The sequence below is a fragment of the Myotis nattereri genome, assembly GCF_964212035.1.
Source record: "Myotis nattereri genome assembly, chromosome: 7".
Taxonomy (NCBI): Eukaryota; Metazoa; Chordata; class Mammalia; order Chiroptera; family Vespertilionidae; genus Myotis; species Myotis nattereri.
This window is the reverse complement of record NC_138082.1, coordinates 85,043,699-85,069,362: the sequence shown is the minus strand read 5'-3', so window position 1 is coordinate 85,069,362 and position 25,664 is coordinate 85,043,699. Positions and strand designations below refer to the sequence as shown.

At 52.3% G+C, this 25,664-nt stretch overlaps 1 protein-coding gene across 1 annotated transcript in view; it reads left to right on the top strand.

The window, feature by feature from the left end:
• SCTR (secretin receptor) overlaps positions 1-25,664 on the top strand; it is an 80,674-nt gene that overhangs the window by 49,263 nt on the left and 5,747 nt on the right. The window contains exons 5-11 of the mRNA XM_081095454.1: positions 2,430-2,527; positions 5,759-5,888; positions 7,965-8,118; positions 15,280-15,340; positions 20,405-20,474; positions 23,537-23,628; positions 24,992-25,118. Of these exons, the coding sequence (XP_080951580.1) occupies positions 2,430-2,527; positions 5,759-5,888; positions 7,965-8,118; positions 15,280-15,340; positions 20,405-20,474; positions 23,537-23,628; positions 24,992-25,118 (732 nt within the window). The remainder of the gene's footprint in view (positions 1-2,429; positions 2,528-5,758; positions 5,889-7,964; positions 8,119-15,279; positions 15,341-20,404; positions 20,475-23,536; positions 23,629-24,991; positions 25,119-25,664) is intronic.

The following is a 25,664-nucleotide window of genomic DNA, read 5'->3' as shown; positions in this document are numbered from 1 at the left end:
TTCATGTAACTTGACATAACACTTTTTTGCAGAGAGGGTATCTACTATCATGTGAATTGTATTCTGTCTTTTCCATGACATTACGGTCTTAGCATGTCCTGACATCTTTTCAAACTCTTGGTAAGCAGCATTTTAGTGGTGGCCTAACATTAAAATAATTTGGATTTAAAATAATTTAGTTTAAAAAAATAAAATAATTAGTTAACTATTCTATTGTTGGGCATTTGAATGTTTTTCATCAAAATAGTTCTGATAAATATATTTATATATAAATATGCATTACTAGGGGCCCGGTGCACGAAATTCGTGCACTGGGTGTGTGTGTGTGTGGGGGGGTGTCCCTCAGCCCAGCCTGCCCCCTCTCACATACTGGGAGCCCTCAGGCGTTGACCCCCATCACCCTCCAATCGCAGGATCGGCCCCTTGCCCAGGCCTGACGCCTCTGACAGAGGCGTCAGGCCTGGGCAGGGGACCCTCATTTCCCCCCATCACTGGTTCTGCCCCCAACCCAGGCCTGAGGCCTCTGGCCCAGGAATCATGCCTGGGCAGGGGACCCCCATCTCCCTCTGATCGCTTGCTCCACCCCCCGCCCAAGCCTGACGCCTCTGACCCAGGCTTCAGGCCTGGGCAAGGGGACCATCATATCCCCCCAATCCCCGGCTCTGCCCCCCACCCAGGCCTGATGCCTCAGCCAGAGGAGTTGACCCTCATCACCCTCCGATCACCAATCACCAGATTGGCCCCTTGACCAGGCCTGAGGCCTCCGGCAGAGGTGTCAGGCCTGGGCAGGGGACCCCCAGCTCCCCGCGGTTGCAGGCTCCACCCCTGCCCAGGCCTAACGCCGCTGGCCTAGGCAGCGGGGACCCGCAGTGGCAGTGGGGGGCACCGCGATTGTGGGCTTCGCTTTAGGCCCAGGCAAGGGACCCCTAGCTCCCGGGACTGCCAGCTTCGACCGTGCCCAGCTCCCATCGCTGGCTCCACCCCTACTTCCTGCTATCACTGGCCAGGGCGGCAAAGGCGCCTGATTCTCCGATCATGGCTGGGGGGCAGGGCAAAGGCGGCCCCAGGGCTGCCTTTGCCCTGCCCCCCAGCTCTTACCTCCCCCTGGGTTTCCGATCACTGTCAGTGGCAGGGGGCTTCTTCCTGCTTTCCCTTTCACCTCCCTGCATTGTGCCTACATATGCAAATTAGCCGCCATCTTGTTGGCAGTTAACTGCCAATCTTAGTTGGCAGTTAACTGCCAATCATAGTTGGCAGTTAATTTGCATATAGCCCTGATCAGCCAATGAAAAGGGTATCGTCGTACGCCAATTACCATTTTTCTCTTTTATTAGTGTAGATATGTCTGATTAATTCTTAGAATTAATTCCTGTTGGTAGAAGTAAAGCCTATTTCAAAGGTTCTTAGTCCCTGATACTTTCCAGAGAGATTGAACAATTTCCACTCCCACCGTACCTTCACCAGCATAGAATATGATTACTTCCAAATATTTCTTAATTTGGTTGATTAAAAAATGGTATAGTATTATTTTTTAAATTTTTACTTCCTTGATTATTTTTAAGGCTGTTATACAATTTATTTTTTTTAACCTAAATGCAGGTCTTTACATTTATCTCTATATGTCAATTTATTCTATTCCATTGAGATCTTTTTGAATCAAAGATGAACCAAGAGTGTGAAGTGGCTACTGGACAAGTAAGTGCCTGCTTGGTCACATTAACAGGAGTGCAGTGTTTAGATCAGGGGAGGTGATGGGCCCATTCTACTGCTTCCTGGTGAGAGGATACCTCTGGAGCTTTTCAGCTATCCAGTTCTGGGTATTTTATTTAATAAGGACATTGACAAATTGGAGCATATTATTTGAGCAAAATGGTGAAGGAGGTGGAAAGAGATTAATGACACAGGGAACATTTAATGCTGAGAAAATAAGTGAGTTACAGATTGGTGGAATAGCTGTATTATAAATGACAGGCCTCTCCGTAAGGTCTTCATAACTTTTCTGTTATACTAAAACTATTCTAAACTGAAAAGCTTATTTTTTAAAAATAAGGACAGGCCTTGGGTACAGTTTATTTTAAATGGTTTAAGAAACAATAAGTGCAATTCAAAAAATAATAGGTTTTAGCTTTAGATGAGAAAAAAATACCTAGTATTTTGCACTGCTGTATACCAAATGACTTCCTTATTCCTTGGAAGGCAGTGAGCACCTCGTCCCTAGAGGTATTCAAGCAGAGCCTTTAAATTCAGGGTGAGGTAAGAGGGATATAAGTTTGAGTTCCAAAGCCAAGATGTTGTGAGTCTATGAATTGGTGCCCTTGGCAGTTTGGGTTGAAGGGATTCAAGCAGCCTGAGGCAGGTGCACTCCGAGGCAGAAGAGAGCAGAGCCAGCCAGGTGGGCGGGTGGGGCTGACACACGCCTCTCTCTGCAGCACGAGTACCTGCTGAAGCTGAAGGTCATGTACACCGTGGGCTATAGCTCCTCCCTGGTGATGCTCCTGGTTGCTCTCAGCATCCTCTGTTCTTTCAGGTGAGAACACGTGAGCAGCTCTCCATCTCCCCAGCCTTCCCTGGACACAGACTTTGCACCTCTTTTAACTGCTCGGGCCAGAGGGTGGGCCACTTTGTCACCTCTTGATCTAAGCGGACCTGTGGCAGACGTTCCTGTGACTGACCTTCCTGTGAAGTTTGTGACCCTGTTCATTCCTTTATTCACTCAACATTTACTGAGCATTGCTAGGAACTTACCGTATCAGTTGCTTTACACGTTGTTATCTCTAATGTTCACTCAATGCTATTGCCCTAACTTTACAGGTATGTTAGCCAGACTCTTGGTTGCAAGAAACAGAAACCTTCAAACAAAGGTGACCTGACCCACATAATTGACAAGTTCAGGGGCATCTGGCTGAATCTAGGCACCCAAGGGTATTGGCACAACTAGGTTGGTCTCCCTCCATTTTTCCACTTGCACTGGCCTCATCCTGGGGTAGACTTTCTGCAGGGGAGCAGAGACAGCCACCAGCAGCTGCAGGGGTACATTCTATCATTCTGCAACACCAGCACAAAGAAAGTCTCTTCCCCATTAGATGCAATGAAAGTCCTGGGGGAATTCTCATAGGCCCAACTTGGGTCACATGCCCAACCCTGAGCCAATCACTGTGGCCAGGATTGGAGAGCTTCAATTGGTCAGGTCTGTCATGAGGGTGAAAGGGTGGAGTCAAACCTACCAGAGTTGGAGTGGGTTCCCCCTAAGAAAGTCTGGTCTGGTACCTGGCCAATGGGAAGAAGTAACAGACCTCTGTCCCTGACAGCAGAATAGGAAACAGGCTATGGGAGTGAAAAGACTAGCTCCAGGTCATATAACTGACAAGGCTAGCTCCAGGTCATATAACTAACAAGTCTAGCTCCAGGTTATATAACTGACAAGCTAGCTCCAGGTCATATAACTCATAAGATTAGCTCCAGGTCATATAATTCACAAGGCTAGTTCCAGGTCATATAACTAGGAAGGCTAGCTCCAGGTCATATAACTAGGAAGGCTAGCTCCAGGTCATATAATTCACAAGGCTAGCTCCGGGTCATATAATTCACAAGGCTAGCTTCAGGTCATACAACTAGGAAGGCTAGCTCCAGGTCATATAACTAGGAAGGCTAGCTCCAGGTCATATAACTAGGAAGGCTAGTTCCAGGTCATATAACTAGGAAGGCTAGCTCCAGGTCATATAACTAGGAAGGCTAGCTCCAGGTCATATAACTAGGAAGGCTAGTTCCAGGTCATATAACTAGGAAGGCTAGCTCCAGGTCATATAACTAGGAAGGCTAGTTCCAGGTCATATAACTAGGAAGGCTAGTTCCAGGTCATATAACTAGGAAGGCTAGTTCCAGGTCATATAACTAGGAAGGCTAGTTCCAGGTCATATAACTAGGAAGGCTAGTTCCAGGTCATATAACTAGGAAGGCTAGCTCCAGGTCATATAACTGACAAGGCTAGCTCCAGGTCATATAACTAGGAAGGCTAGCTCCAGGTCATATAACTAGGAAGGCTAGTTCCAGGTCATATAACTAGGAAGGCTAGTTCCAGGTCATATAACTAGGAAGGCTAGCTCCAGGTCATATAACTAGGAAGGCTAGCTCCAGGTCATATAACTAGGAAGGCTAGTTCCAGGTCATATAACTAGGAAGGCTAGTTCCAGGTCATATAACTAGGAAGGCTAGCTCCAGGTCATATAACTGACAAGGCTAGCTCCAGGTCATATAACTAGGAAGGCTAGCTCCAGGTCATATAACTAGGAAGGCTAGTTCCAGGTCATATAACTAGGAAGGCTAGCTCCAGGTCATATAACTAGGAAGGCTAGCTCCAGGTCATATAACTAGGAAGGCTAGTTCCAGGTCATATAACTAGGAAGGCTAGCTCCAGGTCATATAACTAGGAAGGCTAGTTCCAGGTCATATAACTAGGAAGGCTAGTTCCAGGTCATATAACTAGGAAGGCTAGTTCCAGGTCATATAACTAGGAAGGCTAGTTCCAGGTCATATAACTAGGAAGGCTAGTTCCAGGTCATATAACTAGGAAGGCTAGCTCCAGGTCATATAACTGACAAGGCTAGCTCCAGGTCATATAACTAGGAAGGCTAGCTCCAGGTCATATAACTAGGAAGGCTAGTTCCAGGTCATATAACTAGGAAGGCTAGTTCCAGGTCATATAACTAGGAAGGCTAGCTCCAGGTCATATAACTAGGAAGGCTAGCTCCAGGTCATATAACTAGGAAGGCTAGTTCCAGGTCATATAACTAGGAAGGCTAGTTCCAGGTCATATAACTAGGAAGGCTAGCTCCAGGTCATATAACTGACAAGGCTAGCTCCAGGTCATATAACTAGGAAGGCTAGCTCCAGGTCATATAACTAGGAAGGCTAGTTCCAGGTCATATAACTAGGAAGGCTAGTTCCAGGTCATATAACTAGGAAGGCTAGCTCCAGGTCATATAACTGACAAGGCTAGCTCCAGGTCATATAACTAGGAAGGCTAGCTCCAGGTCATATAACTGACCAGGCTAGCTTCAGGTCATACAACTAGGAAGGCTAGCTCCAGGTTATATAACTGACAAGGCTAGCTCCAGGTCATATAACTGACCAGGCTAGCTCCAGGTCATATAACTAACAAGTCTAGCTCCAGGTTATATAACTGACCAGGCTAGCTCCAGGTCATATAACTGACCAGGCTAGCTCCAGGTCATATAACTGACAAAGCTAGCTCCAGGTTATATAACTGACCAGGCTAGCTCCAGGTCATATAACTGACAAGTCTAGCTCCAGGTTATATAACTGACAAGGCTAGCTCCAGGTCATGTAACTCACAAGACTAGCTCCAGGTCATACAACTGACAGCAGCAGAGACCAGGTCTGTCTTCTCCCTGAAGCCCGTGTTCTCTCTGTGCTGCTCTCCTCTTGGACCCCTCTCCCCCATCCCTTCTGAACAATTCTAGAAGCTAGAGATGCAGTAGGTCAAGGAAGAATATAATTCTGCTCCTGTGACCCAGCTTTTGTTAATATTATTATTACAGCATGAGACAGAGTAGACTGAGCACCTGGGGACCTGGGTTCTTATGCAGATTGTACTAACAAAGCAATACAGAGAAATGTGTCACCTGGGAAGAGCTGTGTCCAGGACCTGGTTACCCTGTGCACTGGGGGAGGGGTGGGCCTGCTGCACCCTGGCTCCTCCCAGCTCGGGCCCCTATGGCCCTGCTTTCTCTCCCTCCAGGAGGCTCCACTGCACCCGCAACTACATCCACATGCACCTGTTCGTGTCCTTCATCCTGCGCTCCCTGTCCAACTTCATCAAAGATGCTGTGCTCTTCTCAGACGATGATGACCACTGTGAAACCCACAGGGTAAAGTGCCTCCGTGCCCCAGGGCGTGGCTCACTTTGGAGAGGGTGGTAGCCTTGTTCCTCCCAGAGTCCCTGCTGAGACGGCACTAATGCCCATGGTAGAGGGCCAAGAGCTGGGGCCGGGCCAGGAGGTGCAGGGAGAGCTCCACGCCCCCACATGCAGGCTGGGTCCTGTATGAGCTTGGCTTATGGGGAAGCCACTGGGGGTTGCCACTCGGCTCCCAGGTCCGGGATTAGCCACTCTGAGGCTGAGATATATAGCAAGGATCCTCCTTTCCCTACTCTTGCCAAGTCCCGCTGTAGACGGATGACTAAGTCTAGAGAGGGTTGGGTTGGCTGTAGAAAGAAGGGGGAAGCATATGCGTGTATGTCTGCACACACAGGTCTGCAGTGAAACCATCATGCTTGGTTCAATCTAACCCTCTTCCTCTTCTGAATGTGCTCAGATGCGTCTTTATTCATTGTTATATCACTTTGTGCCCATGGGAACCCCTTTAGTGCACGTAACAGAAAATTATCCGCCTGTGGCCTAGACAGGGGGGTTGTTCCCCAGTACGCAGTCCATAGATGGGCAACCCAGGGCTGGCACCATGGCTCCATGATGCCATGAAGGACACAGCCCTTGTCCCTCTTTGTGCTCTGCCATTCTTGATCCCATGTTTATACCACGTTAGCATATGGCTCCTGCAACCCCAGGCCCACATCCACGTTCCAGACAAAAAGGAGTTAAGTCGAAGGTTAAACACTTTTTCTCTTTGGGAGGCTTTGACTTTTTGTTTGGGAAAGAACACCCTCCCCAAGACTCCTACCTACCTCTTATTGACTAGAACTGGGTTGGGTGACCATACTTAACTGCAAAGGAAGCTGGGGGATTGAGTTTTTTACTAGTACAGTCTCCAAAGCAGACACAAGTGAGGGAGAAGGGGTTTGGAAACTGAAATTGGTTCAGTCACCTGTCTGCCTCTTTCTAGCATTCACATCTGGAATTCCTTATTGACCTGTTAGGTTTGTGTTTATAGTTTTTGTGTGTGTGCTTGTGTGTGTGTGTTTGTGTGTGTGTGTGTGTGTGTGTGTGTGTGTGTGTTTCTGACTCAAACTACAGTGGGAACCATGACTCTCAGGGAGGTCTCCAAGATGAAGTAACAGTAGCAGACGGGGGCGGGGCGGGGGGGTGGGAGGCGGTCAGGACTCATTCAGGCTGCCTGCCTTATCCCTGACCAGCGGTGGAGAAGTCCAGCTGTGCCCAGCAGGGAAGCTACTTGGATTCTGCTAACATCAGACTTTTGAGCCAACCATGAGCCACGCCTGGAGTCAGAGCCTCTGGGAGGCCACAGGGTGAAACCACAGATGGCCTGCAGTGCAGCAGTGCGAACGCCTGCTCTCTGGACCTGACCTTGCAGCAGTCCATGCAGCAGCCCTCAGGCCAGCCCAGGAGCTGTCCTGTCCCTGGGGGACAGCTCAGTGAGAGGAAAGGGGACCCTCATGAGACGAGTATAGGAGCCACGCTAGCCTAGAACCCCACAATCCCACAGGCATAGCTCCCAGGGATCCCGCAAGGGCCATGCTTACTGTAAGAGTCACTGCTGCAAGGCCGACACTGTGGCAGCCTCATCAGGTGTTAGAGGGCTCCGGTCCGGATGCCATGTACCAGCCAGGGGCCGTTTTCACTATAATCAAGGTTGCCCCATCATACTTGGCATGTCCCTTCATCCATTTCCAGGGATACTGAGCTCGGAAGGATTTTAACCCTTTAAATGTGCCTTTTCCTCTCTAGTTCAGTTTCCTCATCTGAAAAATGAGGGAGTTAGGGGTTGGGCAATATCTGACACAATTTTACAGCTGGTAGCCAATTCCAAAATGTGAATGCAGTTCCTGCTTCCACGATGCCGTCGTGACTGAGCCTGCCAACTGTGGTCTTCTGATAGTGGGAGGCCACAGGGGATGGCCGTGAGGCCCAGGGCTCACTCTGTGGCCTGGCCCCTGACCCCTACCATACCTTGGCACTGCCTGTGAGGCGGCCACCAGAGGACAGCCCACACTCGCCCATCCTGGGACTCACCTGCCTCTCTCTGTCCAGGTGGGCTGCAAGCTGGTCATGGTCTTCTTCCAGTACTGCATCCTGGCCAACTACGCCTGGCTGCTGGCGGAGGGCCTCTACCTTCACACCCTCCTCGCCCTCTCCTTCTTCTCAGAAAGGAAGTGCCTCCAGGGCTGTGTCGCCCTCGGATGGGGTATGTTTCTCTGTGGGGACGGTGGCCGAGTGGTATGTGGGAAAGGGCGCTGAGTCAGAAGAAGTTGGTTTCTAGTTCCAGCTCCGCATTTAAAGTTAATTAACTTGTATCATCTTAGGTAAGTTACTTGCTGTTTAACCATCAGGCCTCAGTTTACTTATCTGTCAAATGGAAGATATTAGCTAAAATTTAGCCCAATTTTGGGCACCCGAAGCCGTTTACAATTTGATACTACTACCAAACACTTGTTGCCTCATCTTCCTTAGACATTCTATATAGATGTCCTCATTTTTGCTTCCTTTCTATATCGGTTAGGGTGCTTTTGACTGTAGATATCATAAAATCTGGCTTATATAGGATTTAAATATAAAAGAAATTAATTGGCTCATGTAACTGAGAAGCCCAGGGGTCACTAACTTCAGGTGAGGCTGAATTCAGCAGCTCAGCAGCGTTTCTTTATGTCTCTCTACTTGGCTTCCTGGTAGTGCTCCCAGCTTCTGGGCTACCGGCTTTCTTGTTACATCTAACGGGGCACAGCGTCTCCACTTGCTGGGAATGCTATGTCCTAGCATTTCCAGCAAATTTCCTGAGGTTCTGATTGGACCAGTATAAGTCTCATACACATCCTTGAACCAATCACAGAGGCCTGGGGGAATGGAATACACTGATTGTCTTAAGCTATTAAAATCACATAGCTTCTCAAAGGAAATCAGGATTCAGTTTCTAGGAAGGAGGGGAAATGATAGCGAGACAATCAGCTGCAGACCCCATTACATCTCTTCCCTCTTTCTTTTCTGATCAATGAGAATAATAACAACTTTCACTTCTTTTTCTTTTCCTTTTTTTTTTGAGAGAATGTGTAAGGGAGGGGGAGAGAGACACAGAGAGAAACATGGATGTGAGAGAGACACATCAGTTGGTTGCCTCCAGTACAGGCCCCGACCAGCGTAACCGAAGCATGTGCCCTTGACCAGAATCGAACCAGGAACCTTTCAGTCCAAGGGCTAACACTCTATCCACTGAGCCAAACTGGCTAGGGCACAACTCTCATTTCTTGAGCACTTACAATGATGAGAGAGAACCATTGAACAGCTGCCTCCTACACACCCTCTACTGGGGATCGAGCCGGCAACTTGGGAATGTGCCCTTGACCAGAATCGAACCCAGGACCCTTCAGTCCGTAGTCCAATGCTCTACCCACTGAGCCAAACCAGCCAGGGCGAGCTCAGCACTTTTCATGCATTATTTTATCATCACAACCTTCAGAGTCCTCTCAGAGAAACCTTGGCTTAGAGATGTGACATAAAGTGCTCAACTCACACTATAGACAAGGGCAGATCCAGGATTCAAACATGGCCTATTTTTAAAGCCTCTTCTATCCTGCTGTTAATGAACATCCATCCATCCATCCATCCATCCATCCATCCATCATCAGTTTTTCATTTGATAAACATATGTAAGTTGCCTACTGGGCTCTGCAGAGAGAACCAGGTTCCTAGGGGTGACTCACAGGCTTACAAGGATAGTCCTGTGTGCCAGCCACTAGCTTCCCCTTCTTTCTTCTTGGTGCTTGTAATTAAGAAGTGCCCCAACCAGGAGTGCCCTGCACTTCTTTTCTGCGTGTCTAAATCCTACAGGGAAGGGCCCTGTCTCCTTATCAGACCGTCAGGGTAGTCCTCCTGCTTCGGAACAGAATGCTGCCCGATTAGCCCATGACGCTTGGCTGGCAGCGGCTGTGGGGCTCTGTGATCCCTGAATATCCTCATAGGCCGCTAGTCCCGGAGTGCCCGGGGAGCCAGGACTTGCCCGCTGCAGCTGACTCTGCCAATAGAACACCCAGCTTGGAGCCCAACTCACGGAGCCTTGATGCCAGATCTGCCAGGATTTCGCTGTATGGACATGGGCAGTTTCATCCTCTATAATATCAGGAGCATAATTTACTCATTTTCTTCAAGCACTTCAGAAGGCGTTCAGAGGGGCTTACAGAGATTACAAAAACAAAACCAAAACCATTTCCACAGCTTAGAGGGTTGGTCATCTAGCAGGAAGACAAACTCGCATTGTGGTATCGCCTACAGGTTTCTAGGAGGTTTAAATGAGACAATGAGAGCCTTCCTTTCTTTCTCAAATATTTAGTGAGCATCTTCTATGTGCCAGGCCTAGGGACAGAGCAGCACATGAAACAGAAGCGGTGTTCTCTCCGGGCTCTCTGCCTACACAGCCCAGGAGAGCGTGCAGGAAGGCCTGCAGTTCTCCATCTGTGACATGCCTTTCTCTCGCAAAAGCAGTGGCCCTCCTCAATTTGTACTCAACTTGTTTCCACAGAGGCAGGTTGTTTAACTTTCGTGCCCACTGTAAAACTTTGCAAAAAAAATTTTTTAAGTAGAAAAAAATGTACCCTAGGCCCATCTATTGAACATTTTCTGGGGTTTTCTCCCAGGCTGTTCTTCCTCCTCCCAGTTTCCACCACACAGTTGTGGTCATTCTGCAAGAAGAATTTTGAACCTTGCTTCTTTCCATTAACACACAAGCATGCTCCGTCTTCTTTCTACTCTTCCATAAACACCTTTCCTTCTCTGTGGATGTATCTAACCAAATACCTATGATTTGGACATTTAAGTTGTTTATAATTTTTCACTGTTATAAAAACATACTGATGAATGGGCAAAGTTGATTCCATGTGTTATACAGAATTCTAGAAGTGGGTCACTGAGTCAGAAGGAATGAACACTGTGGAGGTGCTTAATACTTATCCACTTTACAAGGTGTCTGGGGTATCAGCCTGTACCCAGAGAAGAGTGACACGTCTGGCTTTTAAGGGCATGAACCAAGTTCCCACTCCTCAGTGAACTTAGGCTGGTGGGGCTGCAGCTGGGGCTGGCACCAGAGTCACGTGGAGGGCATGTTGAAGGCGTTCAGAACAGGCTCCCCAAGATGAGCCACGCTGACATGTGGATTATTTTGAGCTGAAGGCAATCAAGATGCTGTGGGCTCATAAAGAATTTTTATCTCTCTCAAATTTAAATTTGGGGCCCTGCCCATAATAAGAGTTATTATCAGAAATAACTTTTTATGACCTGTTTACAGGGCAGGGCAAACTTCAAATTACTGAATCTCTACTCTTTCTATCATCTTGCAGTGACTTCCTCCCCTCTGAAGCTCCAAGACACCTTGCCTCATCTTTGTCTCTGACTGCCATATGTACCCCAGCTCCCTTTCTGTCTCGGAGCCTCTCATGCATGTGGTGTCTCTGACTCTCATGTCTGTGGGGTTTCTATATGTAATTAAATTTGGTATTTTCTGTTGCTGATCTGACTTAGGCCGATTTGATTATTATTACACCAGCTGGAAGAGCCAAGAAGGGTAGAGGAAAATTTCTTCCTCCTCCTCAGTGTCAAACCCAACTGGCCCCAGAGTCTGAGCCAGCGGCCAGCGGTGGAGCCTGAGACGCTGCATTTATAACACTGCTGGTCCAGGGACCACACTGAGCACCCTCACTTGAGCCATTATTAGATTTTCTCTTTCCCACCATCTCTCTATTAAAGATTGAAGACAATGAACAGGTGGTCCCCAAAATCCATACTTTGCCCAGAGCCCCCCCCCCCAAATGGAGGCCGGGAATTTTTGAAATTGCTATTTTTATCAAAGTATATATGTTCTTGGTTTAAAGAATTACAAAGGACTACAAGGCTTATAATAATAGTAACGAAAAAGCAGTCTCCTGACCTCACTTCTCCATCCTTCAACTCTACAACTGTTCCTCTTATTATGTACTCTCTTGCTTTTAACAATAATCTACTATTTTTTAAATTTATCCACATGAAGCATTATTTATTGACTCCTGATGATAGAAGATAAGGATATAAAACTTCTTCATCCATTACCTCTATCCCACCATTAGAGCTTTTCACAGTTTTTGGTTAAATCATATTCAACGCAAACATCATTTATCAATGTAAACATTGTTTATCACTGAGCCAAGTGGTGTACAATATTTTCCAATATTCAGCTATTTATTTTTCATGGAGTAATTTTTCATTTACTTATTTGTTTTATATTGCTGTATTCATTCTCCCAAATTGCCCAACAGAACTGGAAAATTCTCCAGTGCCATTTCCCAAACCATCAAATTCAACACCACATCTGTTAGTTCCCACCTGTTTGTTTTCATCCTGTTGTATTAGTTTCCTAGGGCTGTTGTAACAAACTGCCCCAAACTTGGAGGTGTAAAACAACAGGGGTTTATTCTCTCACAGTTCTGGAGACCAGACGTTCTCAGGCACCAAGGGTTTCGCCAAGGATTCCTCCTGAGGGCTCTGAGGAACGATACGCTCCACCCCTCTCTCCTCGCTGGGGATTGCTCGCCTCCTTGGTGTTCGCTGGCTTGTAGCTGCATTATTCCAAGTTCTGCCTCCATCATTACATGGTCTCCTTCCCTCGATGTCTCCTCTCTTTCTGTGTCTCTTGTGGTCTTCATACAAGGATGCCAGTCATGTTGGATCAAGGTCCCAATATGATTGACATTCTTATAAGGTTGACCTCATTTTACATAATTACACCTGCAAAGACCCTCTTTCCAAATAGGTTCTAAGGTTCTGAGTAGATATGAGCTTCGAGAGCACACTATTCAACCAAATACACTCACTGTTAAAGAACAAAATTCAGTGGATTCAAAATGGGAGGTTTTTGTAGGCAGAAAGAAGGTGGGCAAGAACTTTAAGAGTGGATTATTTCAGGCAAGGTTGCCTTCTCTTGGGGAACCTCTTTCCTGCCAAGGGCCATTTGGATATTTAGAACATCATTCATGGGCCATACAAAATTATCAACTTAAAAATTAGCCTGCTCTATTTGGTCAAACATTTAATTAAATCACCCCTAATGCCTGGGCAGGGCCAGACCCAATGATTTGGGGCCATATATACCCCACCCCTCAGGTCTTATCAGGCAGATGACCTCACTAGTGTTGACCAGGGAATTTCAGATTGACTGGCTTAAAATTTCACTTGTGGGAGAGGCTGACACTGTAATTAGTTTAGGAATTAAGTCTTGGTGGGGCCTAGCAAAAGGGACTCCATTTTAGGTCTGTTCTGTCTTTTTAACTTCACCAATGTTCCTTCTAGAGACTTCTGCCTTCCTGCTCTATTTGGGCTGTTTTTCCCTAGATTTGCTCAACTCCCTTAACTTCTATGCTGAGAATCTCCTTCATTTTCCTCCACAAATTTTATCCCTTTATTTCTTGAACCCCTCTCTTTGGTTTTCTCTCTGGTTGTGCTGGAGCACAGCCTCCAGTATCTGCCTAAGAAAGAGTTCATGGGGAAAAAAGAAAGAAAGAGTTCATGGAAAGTATATTTTTTTGCATTGCATATCTGATAATATCTTTGTTTAATTTTCACACCTAATTTGTAGTTTTACTGAACATAGAAATTAGATTGAAAGATCATTTTCACCCAGAATTTTCAAGGCTTCTGTTTTGGCATCTGATGTTAGGGACATACCATGTCATTCATTTCTTGAGCCTTCTTATACATCTCTCTGTATCTATGAGCCGAGGGATCATCTCTCTGTAGGACCAGACCTCCCGCAGCTGGTCCTACCTGCTCAGCTGTCACCTCTACCCCAGGCAGGAGGCTGAAGGGTTCTTCTCTGGAGGTGAATGGATTCAAAATGGAAGGTTCTGATTGGCAGAAAGGAGGTGGGCAAGAACGTAAAGAGTGGATTATTTCAGACAAGGTCACCTTCTCTTGGGGCAGGGATGGGGAACCTTTTTCAAAATGTCACAGGGGGGTGTTCATCCTTTTTCCTGGCAGCTGGTGGCTCTTCCGTCTGGAAACTCACATCCTTCATTTCTTAAGCGGTATTCCTACATTATCTATTTGATGGTTTTTTCCCCCCTCTGGTTTTTATCCTCTCACTGACTCTTCTAATCCGAGAATGCAGATCCTGGAATCAACCTCTCATGTTCTCATTGTTTCTTCCTACTTTTAATTTCGCTCTTTGGGTCCTGCTTTCTGGGCAATTCCTAGTCTTTATCCAACCCATCTATGAATTTTTAAAAAATCTTGGTTATCCTATATTCCATTTCTGCGCCCTCTTCCTTGTCCTCCGCATGCTCCCGGCTTTCAGCATCCTGTTTGTGTCTTGCGGATGTAATCTTTTATCTCTCTGATGATATTCCTGAGGTTCTTTGTTCAACTTCCTCCCGCCTCCGGTATGGTCTGTTTCCTCTGAGTTCCTTTTCTCTGATTGTTTTGGTCCTTGTCTGTTATGTCACCAGCTTTCCTCAGATGCCAGTGGCCTTGGCTTTTCATATGTAAGCACGAGTCACTTCAGAGCTGACTGTTCGCCGTTGTCGTTGTCGGGGGCATATGTCTCTAAGGAGACTGGGCTAGGAGCGGCCACTGTACTGGAGGGTTGCCAGCATCACTCTCTATAGGCCCTTTGTCTGCGGCTATGTGGTTCCTCAGCCTCCTGCCTGGGGTAGGGGTGACAGCTGAGCGGGTAGGACCAGCTGCTGGAGGTCCGACACGGAGCAGCCAGGGTGGGGCTCTTACATCAGCACCTAGACAAGCATGTCCATTCGAAATAGCATCTGAGCCACACACGTAACGTAAAATTCTCTAGTAGCCACAGTAAACACAGTAAAAAGAAATATGCAAAATTAATGTTAACAATATGCTTCCTTTCAACCCAATACAACCAAAATATTATTGTTTTAACATATAATTAATATAAAAACTGTGAATAACATATTTTACCTTCTTTGGTTATTACTGAATCTTCAAACTCTGGTATCTATCTTGCACCTCCCGCACCAACACATCTCCATGGGGACCAGCCACACATCAAGCTCTCAATCGCCACATGCGGTGAGAGGCCACTGTCCGGACCACACAGGCGTCGGCCATCACTTTGTCCCCTCTCTTCTCTGAGAGGCCCTCCAGGGTCTGGCTCAGGCTCCTGGGAGACCGCAAGCCTCTCGTGGCTTCAGGATCCGTCTGATCCTGCCCGTTCCCGGGACACCCCTGGTTCCCGCAAGCTTGAGGCTGCACATCGGTGCAGGACGGATTGCCAAGCGGGTTTTCATGGCACTTGCTCCTACCGGGGCTGGGTGCCTGATTGTCCTGTTCTTCATACGGGCCCCCCTTTTTTTCCCACCCTCAGGCTCCCCGGCCATTTTCGTTGCTTCGTGGGCTCTCACCAGGCACTTTCTGGAGGATGCTGGGTAAGCTGTTTGAAAGAGAGGCAACGAGAATGCACTTCATATCGTCCAGGTCTTCAGGCAGGGTGGGCATTTCTTGGAACTTTCTAGGCGAGGCCTGTTCCTCACACTGGGGCCACAGGGGTCCTGCAGTGCCAGGCTGCCAGGGCCCCACCCTCAAGGCCCCTCCCTGCCTGCCGGCCCCAGCAGCTCTGTGCTTGGGTCCCTGCCAGACAAGAGCTTCACAGCTGCAGGCAGGTGCTGCCCAGGGAGGAAGCTGTAAGGGCCAACGCTGCTTTTCCTCCCTCCTGGGCCCCCTCCGCTCCTCCCTCTCTACTTACTCCACCTGGGAGAGTCCTCCGCAGCTGCTGCTGGGGGCAAGGAGACCGAGTTCTGTTCTCTGAAGGTGGGAGGCGCCGGGAGGGAGATGAGCTCGCGGCCTGGCCTTCGGGACGGGACGAGGCACAGGAAAGGAAGCTGACAGGAGCCAGGGAGGAGGCGAGGCGGCGGGACAAGGCGGGCCGGTCCTCACTGTCACAGCGACACCCCGGCCAGCACGTGGACCAGGTCGGCTGGGCTTACAAGGGTCTTGCAGTCCAAAATCGGCCCCAAATAGTGGTTTCAAAATACATTTTTATTGGGTAGTTTCACTGAAAAATCTGGATTTTCAGCTTCTCTAGAAAAAAATAGGAAGTTCTATTAACATTTCCACTTCCTTTTATGACAAACCAGCTGGAACAGTGTGTGGCTGCCTTAGACCAGGCACATCCCCTCCAGTTTGCCAAGTACCCGCCACACCGACATCCCTGGGGTCCTAGGTCACATGTCAGTCACCCAGCCCCTTCACTCACGCATGTCACCTGCCTGGCTACTGTTGCCAGTTGAGTTTTGAGATCTGGAACCTCTGGCTCCCAGTTCCACACCTGTCTGCTCCCCCAACACTGACAGGCATGCGCGGAGACGCGCTAATGCCTCAGCCCCAGCAGTGCTCCCGGGCAGCAGGAGAGGCAGCAGGAGGGGCAGCAGGAGAGGGGCAGCAGGAGAGGCAGCAGGAGGGGCAGCAGGAGAGGGGCAGCAGGAGAGGCAGCAGGAGAGGGGCAGCAGGAGAGGCAGCAGGAGGGACAGCAGGAGGGGCAGCAGGAGGGGCAGCAGGAGGAGCAGCAGGAGGGGCAGCAGGAGAGGGGCAGCAGGAGAGGGGCAGCAGGAGAGGCAGCAGAAGAGGGGCAGCAGGAGGGGCAGCAGGAGGGGCAGCAGGAGGGGCAGCAGGAGAGGGACAGCAGGAGGGGCAGCAGGAGAGGCAGCAGGAGAGGCAGCAGGAGAGGGGCAGCAGGAGGGGCAGCAGGAGAGGCAGCAGGAGAGGCAGCAGGAGAGGCAGCAGGAGAGGCAGCAGGAGGGGCAGCAGGAGAGGCAGCAGGAGAGGGGCAGCAGGAGAGGCAGCAGGAGGGACAGCAGGAGGGGCAGCAGGAGAGGCAGCAGGAGGGGCAGCAGGAGGGGCAGCAGGAGAGGGACAGCAGGAGGGGCAGCAGGAGGGGCAGCAGGAGAGGGACAGCAGGAGGGGCAGCAGGAGGGGCAGCAGGAGAGGGACAGCAGGAGGGGCAGCAGGAGGGGCAGCAGGAGAGGGACAGCAGGAGGGGCAGCAGGAGGGGCAGCAGGAGGGGCAGCAGGAGGAGCAGCAGGAGGGGCAGCAGGAGGGGCAGCAGGAGGGGCAGCAGGAGAGGCAGCAGGAGAGGCAGCAGGAGAGGGGCAGCAGGAGGGGCAGCAGGAGAGGCAGCAGGAGAGGCAGCAGGAGGGGCAGCAGGAGAGGGGCAGCAGGAGAGGCAGCAGGAGGGACAGCAGGAGGGGCAGCAGGAGGGGCAGCAGGAGGAGCAGCAGGAGGGGCAGCAGGAGGGGCAGCAGGAGAGGGACAGCAGGAGGGGCAGCAGGAGGGGCAGCAGGAGGGGCAGCAGGAGAGGGACAGCAGGAGGGGCAGCAGGAGGGGCAGCAGGAGGGGCAGCAGGAGAGGGGCAGCAGGAGGGGCAGCAGGAGAGGGACAGCAGGAGGGGCAGCAGGAGAGGGACAGCAGGAGGGGCAGCAGGAGGGGCAGCAGGAGGGGCAGCAGGAGAGGGGCAGCAGGAGGGGCAGCAGGAGAGGGACAGCAGGAGAGGCAGCAGGAGAGGGGCAGCAGGAGAGGGACAGCAGGAGGGGCAGCAGGAGAGGCAGCAGGAGGGGCAGCAGGAGAGGGGCAGCAGGAGAGGCAGCAGGAGAGGGACAGCAGGAGGGGCAGCAGGAGGGGCAGCAGGAGGGACAGCAGGAGAGGGGCAGCAGGAGAGGCAGCAGGAGGGACAGCAGGAGAGGCAGCAGGAGAGGGACAGCAGGAGAGGCAGCAGGAGGGGCATCAGGAGAGGGGCAGCAGGAGGGGCAGCAGGAGGGGCAGCAGGAGAGGCAGCAGGAGGGGCATCAGGAGAGGGGCAGCAGGAGGGGCAGCAGGAGGGGCAGCAGGAGAGGCAGCAGGAGAGGCAGCAGGAGAGGCAGCAGGAGAGGCAGCAGGAGGGGCAGCAGGAGAGGCAGCAGGAGAGGGGCAGCAGGAGAGGCAGCAGGAGGGACAGCAGGAGGGGCAGCAGGAGGGGCAGCAGGAGGGGCAGCAGGAGGGGCAGCAGGAGAGGGACAGCAGGAGGGGCAGCAGGAGGGGCAGCAGGAGAGGGACAGCAGGAGGGGCAGCAGGAGGGGCAGCAGGAGAGGGACAGCAGGAGGGGCAGCAGGAGGGGCAGCAGGAGAGGGACAGCAGGAGGGGCAGCAGGAGGGGCAGCAGGAGGGGCAGCAGGAGGAGCAGCAGGAGGGGCAGCAGGAGGGGCAGCAGGAGAGGCAGCAGGAGAGGCAGCAGGAGAGGGGCAGCAGGAGGGGCAGCAGGAGAGGCAGCAGGAGAGGCAGCAGGAGAGGCAGCAGGAGAGGGGCAGCAGGAGAGGCAGCAGGAGGGGCAGCAGGAGAGGCAGCAGGAGAGGGGCAGCAGGAGAGGCAGCAGGAGGGACAGCAGGAGGGGCAGCAGGAGGGGCAGCAGGAGGGGCAGCAGGAGGGGCAGCAGGAGAGGGACAGCAGGAGGGGCAGCAGGAGGGGCAGCAGGAGAGGGACAGCAGGAGGGGCAGCAGGAGGGGCAGCAGGAGAGGGACAGCAGGAGGGGCAGCAGGAGGGGCAGCAGGAGAGGGACAGCAGGAGGGGCAGCAGGAGGGGCAGCAGGAGGGGCAGCAGGAGGAGCAGCAGGAGGGGCAGCAGGAGGGGCAGCAGGAGAGGCAGCAGGAGAGGCAGCAGGAGAGGGGCAGCAGGAGGGGCAGCAGGAGAGGCAGCAGGAGAGGCAGCAGGAGAGGCAGCAGGAGAGGGGCAGCAGGAGAGGCAGCAGGAGAGGGGCAGCAGGAGAGGCAGCAGGAGGGACAGCAGGAGGGGCAGCAGGAGGGGCAGCAGGAGGAGCAGCAGGAGGGGCAGCAGGAGGGGCAGCAGGAGAGGGACAGCAGGAGGGGCAGCAGGAGGGGCAGCAGGAGGGGCAGCAGGAGGGGCAGCAGGAGAGGGACAGCAGGAGGGGCAGCAGGAGGGGCAGCAGGAGGGGCAGCAGGAGAGGGGCAGCAGGAGGGGCAGCAGGAGAGGGACAGCAGGAGGGGCAGCAGGAGGGGCAGCAGGAGAGGGACAGCAGGAGGGGCAGCAGGAGAGGCAGCAGGAGGGGCAGCAGGAGAGGGGCAGCAGGAGAGGCAGCAGGAGAGGGGCAGCAGGAGGGGCAGCAGGAGGGGCAGCAGGAGAGGGACAGCAGGAGGGGCAGCAGGAGAGGGACAGCAGGAGGGGCAGCAGGAGGGGCAGCAGGAGGGGCAGCAGGAGAGGGACAGCAGGAGGGGCAGCAGGAGAGGGGCAGCAGGAGAGGCAGCAGGAGAGGGGCAGCAGGAGAGGCAGCAGGAGAGGGGCAGCAGGAGGGGCAGCAGGAGGGGCAGCAGGAGAGGGACAGCAGGAGGGGCAGCAGGAGAGGGACAGCAGGAGGGGCAGCAGGAGAGGCAGCAGGAGGGGCAGCAGGAGAGGGACAGCAGGAGGGGCAGCAGGAGGGGCAGCAGGAGAGGGGCAGCAGGGGAGGCAGCAGGAGAGGGGCAGCAGTGGAGGCAGCAGGAGAGGGGCAGCAGGGGAGGCAGCAGGAGAGGGGCAGCAGGGGAGGCAGCAGGAGAGGGGCAGCAGGAGGGGCAGCAGGAGAGGGACATCAGGAGGGGCAGCAGGAGGGGCAGCCGGAGAGGGGCAGCAGGAGAGGGGCAGCAGGAGAGGCAGCAGGAGAGGGGCAGCAGGAGAGGCAGCAGGAGAGGGGCAGCAGGAGAGGCAGCAGGAGGGACAGCAGGAGAGGGGCAGCAGGAGAGGCAGCAGGAGAGGGGCAGCAGGAGAGGCAGCAGGAGGGGCAGCAGGAGAGGGGCAGCAGGAGAGGCAGCAGGAGAGGGGCAGCAGGAGGGGCAGCAGGAGAGGGGCAGCAGGAGGAGCAGCAGGAGGGGCATCAGGAGGGGCAGCAGGAGAGGCAGCAGGAGGGGCAGCAGGAGAGGCAGCAGGAGGGGCAGCAGGAGGGACAGCAGAATGGGCAGCAGGAGGGGCAGCAGGAGGGACAGCAGGAGAGGCAGCAGGAGAGAGGCAGCAGGAGAGGGGCAGCAGGAGGGGCAGCAGGAGAGGCAGCAGGAGGGGCAGCAGGAGAGGGGCAGCAGGAGAGGCAGCAGGAGAGGGGCAGCAGGAGGGGCAGCAGGAGGGGCAGCAGGAGAGGGACAGCAGGAGGGGCAGCAGGAGGGGCAGCAGGAGGGGCAGCAGGAGAGGGGCAGCAGGGGAGGAGCAGCAGGAGGGGCAGCAGGAGGGACAGCAGAATGGGCAGCAGGAGGGGCAGCAGGAGAGGCAGCAGGGGAGGGGCAGCAGGAGGGGCAGCAGGAGAGGCAGCAGGGGAGGGGCAGCAGGAGAGGCAGCAGGTTAGGGCCGGTTCCCATGTGTTGAGCACCCAGCCACAGGAGCAGGACCAGGAGTATGTGTCCTTCACAGGAAGGGCACCTCGGGGAATGAGTCTTGTCTGGTCAGCCAGCTCCTCACTCCTAGCGATGCCTGGCTGTGCCTCTGTAGGTGCTGGAACATCAATGCCAACGCATCCGTCTGGTGGGTCATCCGAGGGCCTGTGATCCTCTCCATCCTGGTGAGTGGCCCTCCTCCCCTGCGCTGGGCTTCAGGAAGAGAGACCGAACAGTGACTGGCCTGTAGGGACAGAGGAGACAGGGCTAGGGCCCCCCCCCCCCCGCCCCCCTCCAGGTGCTGGAGGAATGAAGCTCAGAGCTGCCAGAGGTCGGCCTGCAGCAGGGCTGCTGGAAGCCCCCCTAGGGAGTCATGAGGGCAGTGGGGCCAGGGACAGGCCGAGGCGCAAGAGCTCCTATGACTCATCTTGCCCGTGTGTAGGCGCTGCAGGCACTGCGATGCGGTGAGCAGAGCTCCTTGCCCTAAACTGGCTGGCCCCATGGCGGCCTCAACTCCACCTTCACCGCTTCGGCTCTTCGGGTCCTGGTCACCTGGAAGCCTCCTCTTGTTAAACGGGAAGAATCGCTGAGCTGGGATGGTGAGGGAGGGGGCGGGCTGTGGCTGGGAGGCTGTGGGCCTGGGCACTCGTCTTAACTCTAAGGTGCTTCTGCTGAGCGGGATGTGGACAGGAACACGGGACAGAGGAAGGGATTCATGGGGGGATGCACTGGGGTTTTCTTGTGACTGAACCAGCCCCTCAGCTGCGCACAGGCTCAGAGGGAGGCCGAGGCTGCAGGACCCGCTGATAGAAAGTGCCTCCCGGCCTCGCTGGAGCGGGGAGCGGGCGAAGGACATGCAGGAGCCCACTCCTCTCCCGCCGGCTACTGGGCGGCCTCCGGGGCAGTGGGAGGAGGTGGCCATCCCATGGCTTTCTTCTCTTTAAAAAAAAAAAAAAATTTTATTGATTTTTTACAGAGAGGAAGGGAGAGAGATAGAGAGTTAGAAACATCGATGAGAGAGAAACATTGACCAGATGCCTCCTGCACACCCCCCACTGGGTATGTGCCTGCAACCAAGGCACATGCCCTTGACTGGAATCGAACCTGGGACCTTTCAGTCCGCAGGCCGACGCTTTATCCACTGAGCCAAACTGGTTACGGCAGCTTTCTTCTCTTTTTTTGGAAAATGATAGAATGTGTACTTAAAAAAATAGGAAGACACAAAATATATTTTTTAAAAGGGAATAAAATCACCCGTAAATCACCCTTTAGCATCTAGATACACATTATGAATACACATGCTTTTCCTTATCTTTTTTGACATTTTTATTTGATTGTTTTTTGAGAGGAAGAGAGAGAGACAGAGAGAGAGCCATCAATTTGTTGCCCCACTTATTTTTTTGAAATATATTTTTATTTATTTCAGAGAGTAAGGGAGAGGGAGAGAGAGATAGAAACATCAATGATGAGAGAGAATCATTGATTGACTGCCTCCCACACACACCCTGCTGGGGCTCGAGCCCGCAACCAGGGCATGTGCCCTTGACCAGAATCGAACTTCAGTCTGCAGGCTGGTACTCTATCCACTGAGCCAAACCGGCTAGGGCTGCCCCACTTATTGATGCATTCATTGGTTTCTTGTAAGTGCCCTGACCAGGGCGTGAACCCATAACCTTGGGGTATCAGGACGACTTTCTAACCACCTGAGCTAACCGGCCAGGGCTCCTTCCTATCTTTTCTCTGAGCACGCATCCTTCCCCCACCCCAAATGCGGAATAAGGTTCTGTGGCCTCGTTTGTTTGTTTCGCTTAGCAGTAGATGTGAGCTCTCCCGGGGCCCTTGAAGCTATTTGACCAACCAGTGGCCACGGTTGCATAGTGCTCCCCCAGGAGGAGGTTTCCTCACTCAGTGGAGCGGTTTCCTTTCTGGGACTCTGGGACTCTGACAGCCCCGCCCGGCGGACCCCAGCTGAGGGACGACCAGCCCCAGTGTCCAGGCTGACTTCACAGGACTGCGGTCTGTCGTGGTTGAGGGATGTGGGATGAGCATTCCTGATGCAAATATCTCCCTCCCAGCCTGTCACGCAGCCTAGAATTACATCATTTACGTCTCATTCTTGGGATCTTAAGATTTTGTTTCTTTTGCCTACAGTGCTCCCTATTAAATTAAATACAACTCCAAGACAACAAAATAAAATGAAACCGAGAGCCTTTCTTTGGTCACCCATGCACAGCCAGCTCAGAGCAAGATGCATAACAATCCGAGAAGCAGTGTCCCAGAGCGGCAGTGCTGGGCGAGGAGTCCTAGACGGGCCACTAGTCCTGTGTATTGTGGCAAGTGTCCCCAGGCCCCAGGCTATTTGTATGAAAAAGAGGGTGCCTCGCTGGGTGATCCTACTCATCTCTGCTTCTGGAAATGGCGCTGGAGCTGGTGGTGAGCGGGGAGGAGAGGTGCCACCACGTGGGCAACTTCATCATGTTCTGGCGCTGGGCACCAGGGTCGGGGAAGGGGCACCAAAGAAGCGAAGCAACTCCATTCCTGTCCTTTAGGAAGTGATGATCGAGTTGGCAGACAGTGGACAAGCATACAACTTGGACAGATGCATGCATTTGGCCCCTCTCAAATATGCCAAGTGCTCTTATGCAGTAGCATGACCCCTACTACAGTGCATTAGGAAAGGGAGGTGATCAAGGATGGCTTCCTGGAGATGGTGGTTGAGCTGCCCAGTGACCACAAGGCACTGAAGCAGTTCTGTGTGATCCCTACACCAGCAGCTTCAGCATCGCCTGGGAGCTTAAAAAATGCAAATTCTTGGGCCGTACTCAGATGCAGCAGTCTGCACTCTAAACTTTGAGAACCTGTCTGTAACGGTTCTACTCAAAGGGTAGCCCAAGGGCCAGCTTTAGCATTCCGGCAGCTGGTTGGAAATGCTGGGTCTCAGGCTCACCAGACCTGCACTTGAACAAGCTCCCAGGGGTTCCATGGCTCCGGGTGTGAGGAGTCCTGCCGTGTGGCTGAGCCGACCTTAGGCTCCTGCAGCACTGGGCAGGAGTGCTGGGCTGCACGGCTCCACACAGCATTTCACCAGGGCGAGGTGGGGGTAGCAGGGGAGCAGTGATGTGCCATCCTGGGGCGATCCTGGGTGTGGTCTGCAGTGCCGTCTCTGCCTTCAGTTCCAGGGGCAGGGCCAGGAGAGGTGATGGGGATGTAAATCACCTTAAACACCCCTCTGTCTTGTGTTTTACAGATTAATTTCATACTTTTTGTAAACATTCTAAGAATCCTGATGAGAAAACTGAGAACCCAAGAAACAAGAGGAAATGAAGTAAACCATTATAAGTGAGTGGGGGGCAAAGTCTTAGGCAAGCTCAGCCAGCACACATTTACTGAGCACCTACTGTTCACCCAGCTGGTGCTAGGCACCACTGGACACAGAGGAGAAGGGAAAACCGTGACTTAGTTCCAGGGAGTTTATATTATAAATGGGGGCAGGGGAACGGGTCTGGGGTGAGGAGATAGGAAATCCCAGCAGGACCCAGGAGTCAGGGATTTCACCCTTGGGAAAAGGCTAGGTGGGTGTATTTTTCAGGGAGAGTGACCTCAACTTCCATCAAATTTTTAAGATGTGTAATCCAAGAATACTTTAAAACTGTTGAGATGTTAAAGAGAGATGCTGTATTAGTTTGCTAGGGCTGCCATAAAATTCTACAGAAGTCTGAACAAGGGATATTAAATTTCTCACATTTGTGGAGGCTGGAAGTCCAAGATGAAGGTGTCGGCAGGTTTGATTTCAACGGAGGCCTCTCTCCTTGGCTTGTAGGCAGCTGCCTTCTAGCTGTGTCCTCATATGAACTTTTTCCTGTGCTCACATAAGCCCCACACTAATGACCTCAACTTAATCACCTCTTATAGGCCCTACTTGAAAATACTATAGTCATATTCTGAGGTCCTGCAGGTTAGAGTTTGAACTTGTGAATTTGGGCGGGGACACAAGTCAACCCATGACAGATATTAAAGGCAAAACAGTGTCTCCCAGAGACTTTCTCTGCCGTGTTCACAGTGTTAAGAAGCTCGCAGCAGCCCGGATTGCTTGTTAACAGATTCCTTAGAATGTCCGCAGGGCAGTGGGCTCCAAAGCAGGGTGGAGCTGGACATTCAGGATAAAATGGCCAGATAAGCCCAGGCTGCTCAGTTCAATTTGAATTTTGGATAAACAACAAATAGTATTTTTAGTACTTACACCCCCCCCCCCAAATCCATTGTTTATTTGAAATTCAAATTAAACTGGGCATCCTGTATTTTTTTTTTGCTAAATTTGGTCAATCTAATCTGGGAAGAAAATGAAAGAATTTCACCTTATTATCAAACAAATGTGAAGGCTGGCCTTGCTGATACTATATTGGGCCTAGAGTGGCAGTCATATTTGCACATCATTACGAGTAAATAGTTATTTGAGTGGGTCCATGTTCTGATTTCTTTACTGGTGGGATGCCTGGTCAGGAAGTTTTGGGACTGGCCATGTGTCGGTAAGTGTTGTGTCTCAGTGATGGGTACATGAGAGTTGAAAATTTTCCAAAGTAAAAACAAAAAGTTTGGGGACACTGCTGCTATGCCTCCTGCAAAAGGCGAGACGGGGTGTGCAGAGCGGGGCGCCCACGGGCGGGCGAGGGACAGAGACTGCAGCGTGTCCCTGCGTCCGCAGGCGCCTGGCCAAGTCCACCCTCCTGCTGATCCCTCTCTTCGGCGCCCACTACATCATCTTCGCCTTCTCGCCAGATGATGCCATGGAGATCCAGCTGTTTTTTGAACTGGCCCTGGGCTCATTCCAGGTAAGTTCAGGCCTGTGACTTTCAGGCGAAGAGTAGCTAGCTCCCTGTTTCCTGAGAGCAGCATGCAGGCCTAGACTGCAAGCCCGGCCTTCCGGAAGGGCTGAGCGGTGTGCTTGGGGAAGGTGGGTGCCGTGGCAGAGACCCAAGAAAAGCAGGGGCAGGACCCCACTGTGCTGTGTGACCCTGAGGGGACCCAAGTCCCCACCAGCCAAGTGGAGGTGGGAGTAAGACGAAGGAGAGAGAGACCGATTCCAGGAAACAAAAGGGAAAAGTAACCCTAACACGCAATATTGTGCAACTTTCAGCCTCCACACAGTCAGTGGTGTGAGCCCCGAGGGCTATGGCTGAGCCATCAAAAAGTGGGGCAGGACGATGAGCACTGCGGGAGGGTGTTTGAAAGAATAATATCCTCATATTCATATTGGGAAGTCCATAGAAATGCCCCAAACCGAGAAGCCAGAAGTAGCAGCATCAGCATATTGTTTAGAATCGGTTAGGAGTTCCAGCAGTTGCCCCTGAGGAACAGGAAATGGGGGCAGGGGTGTC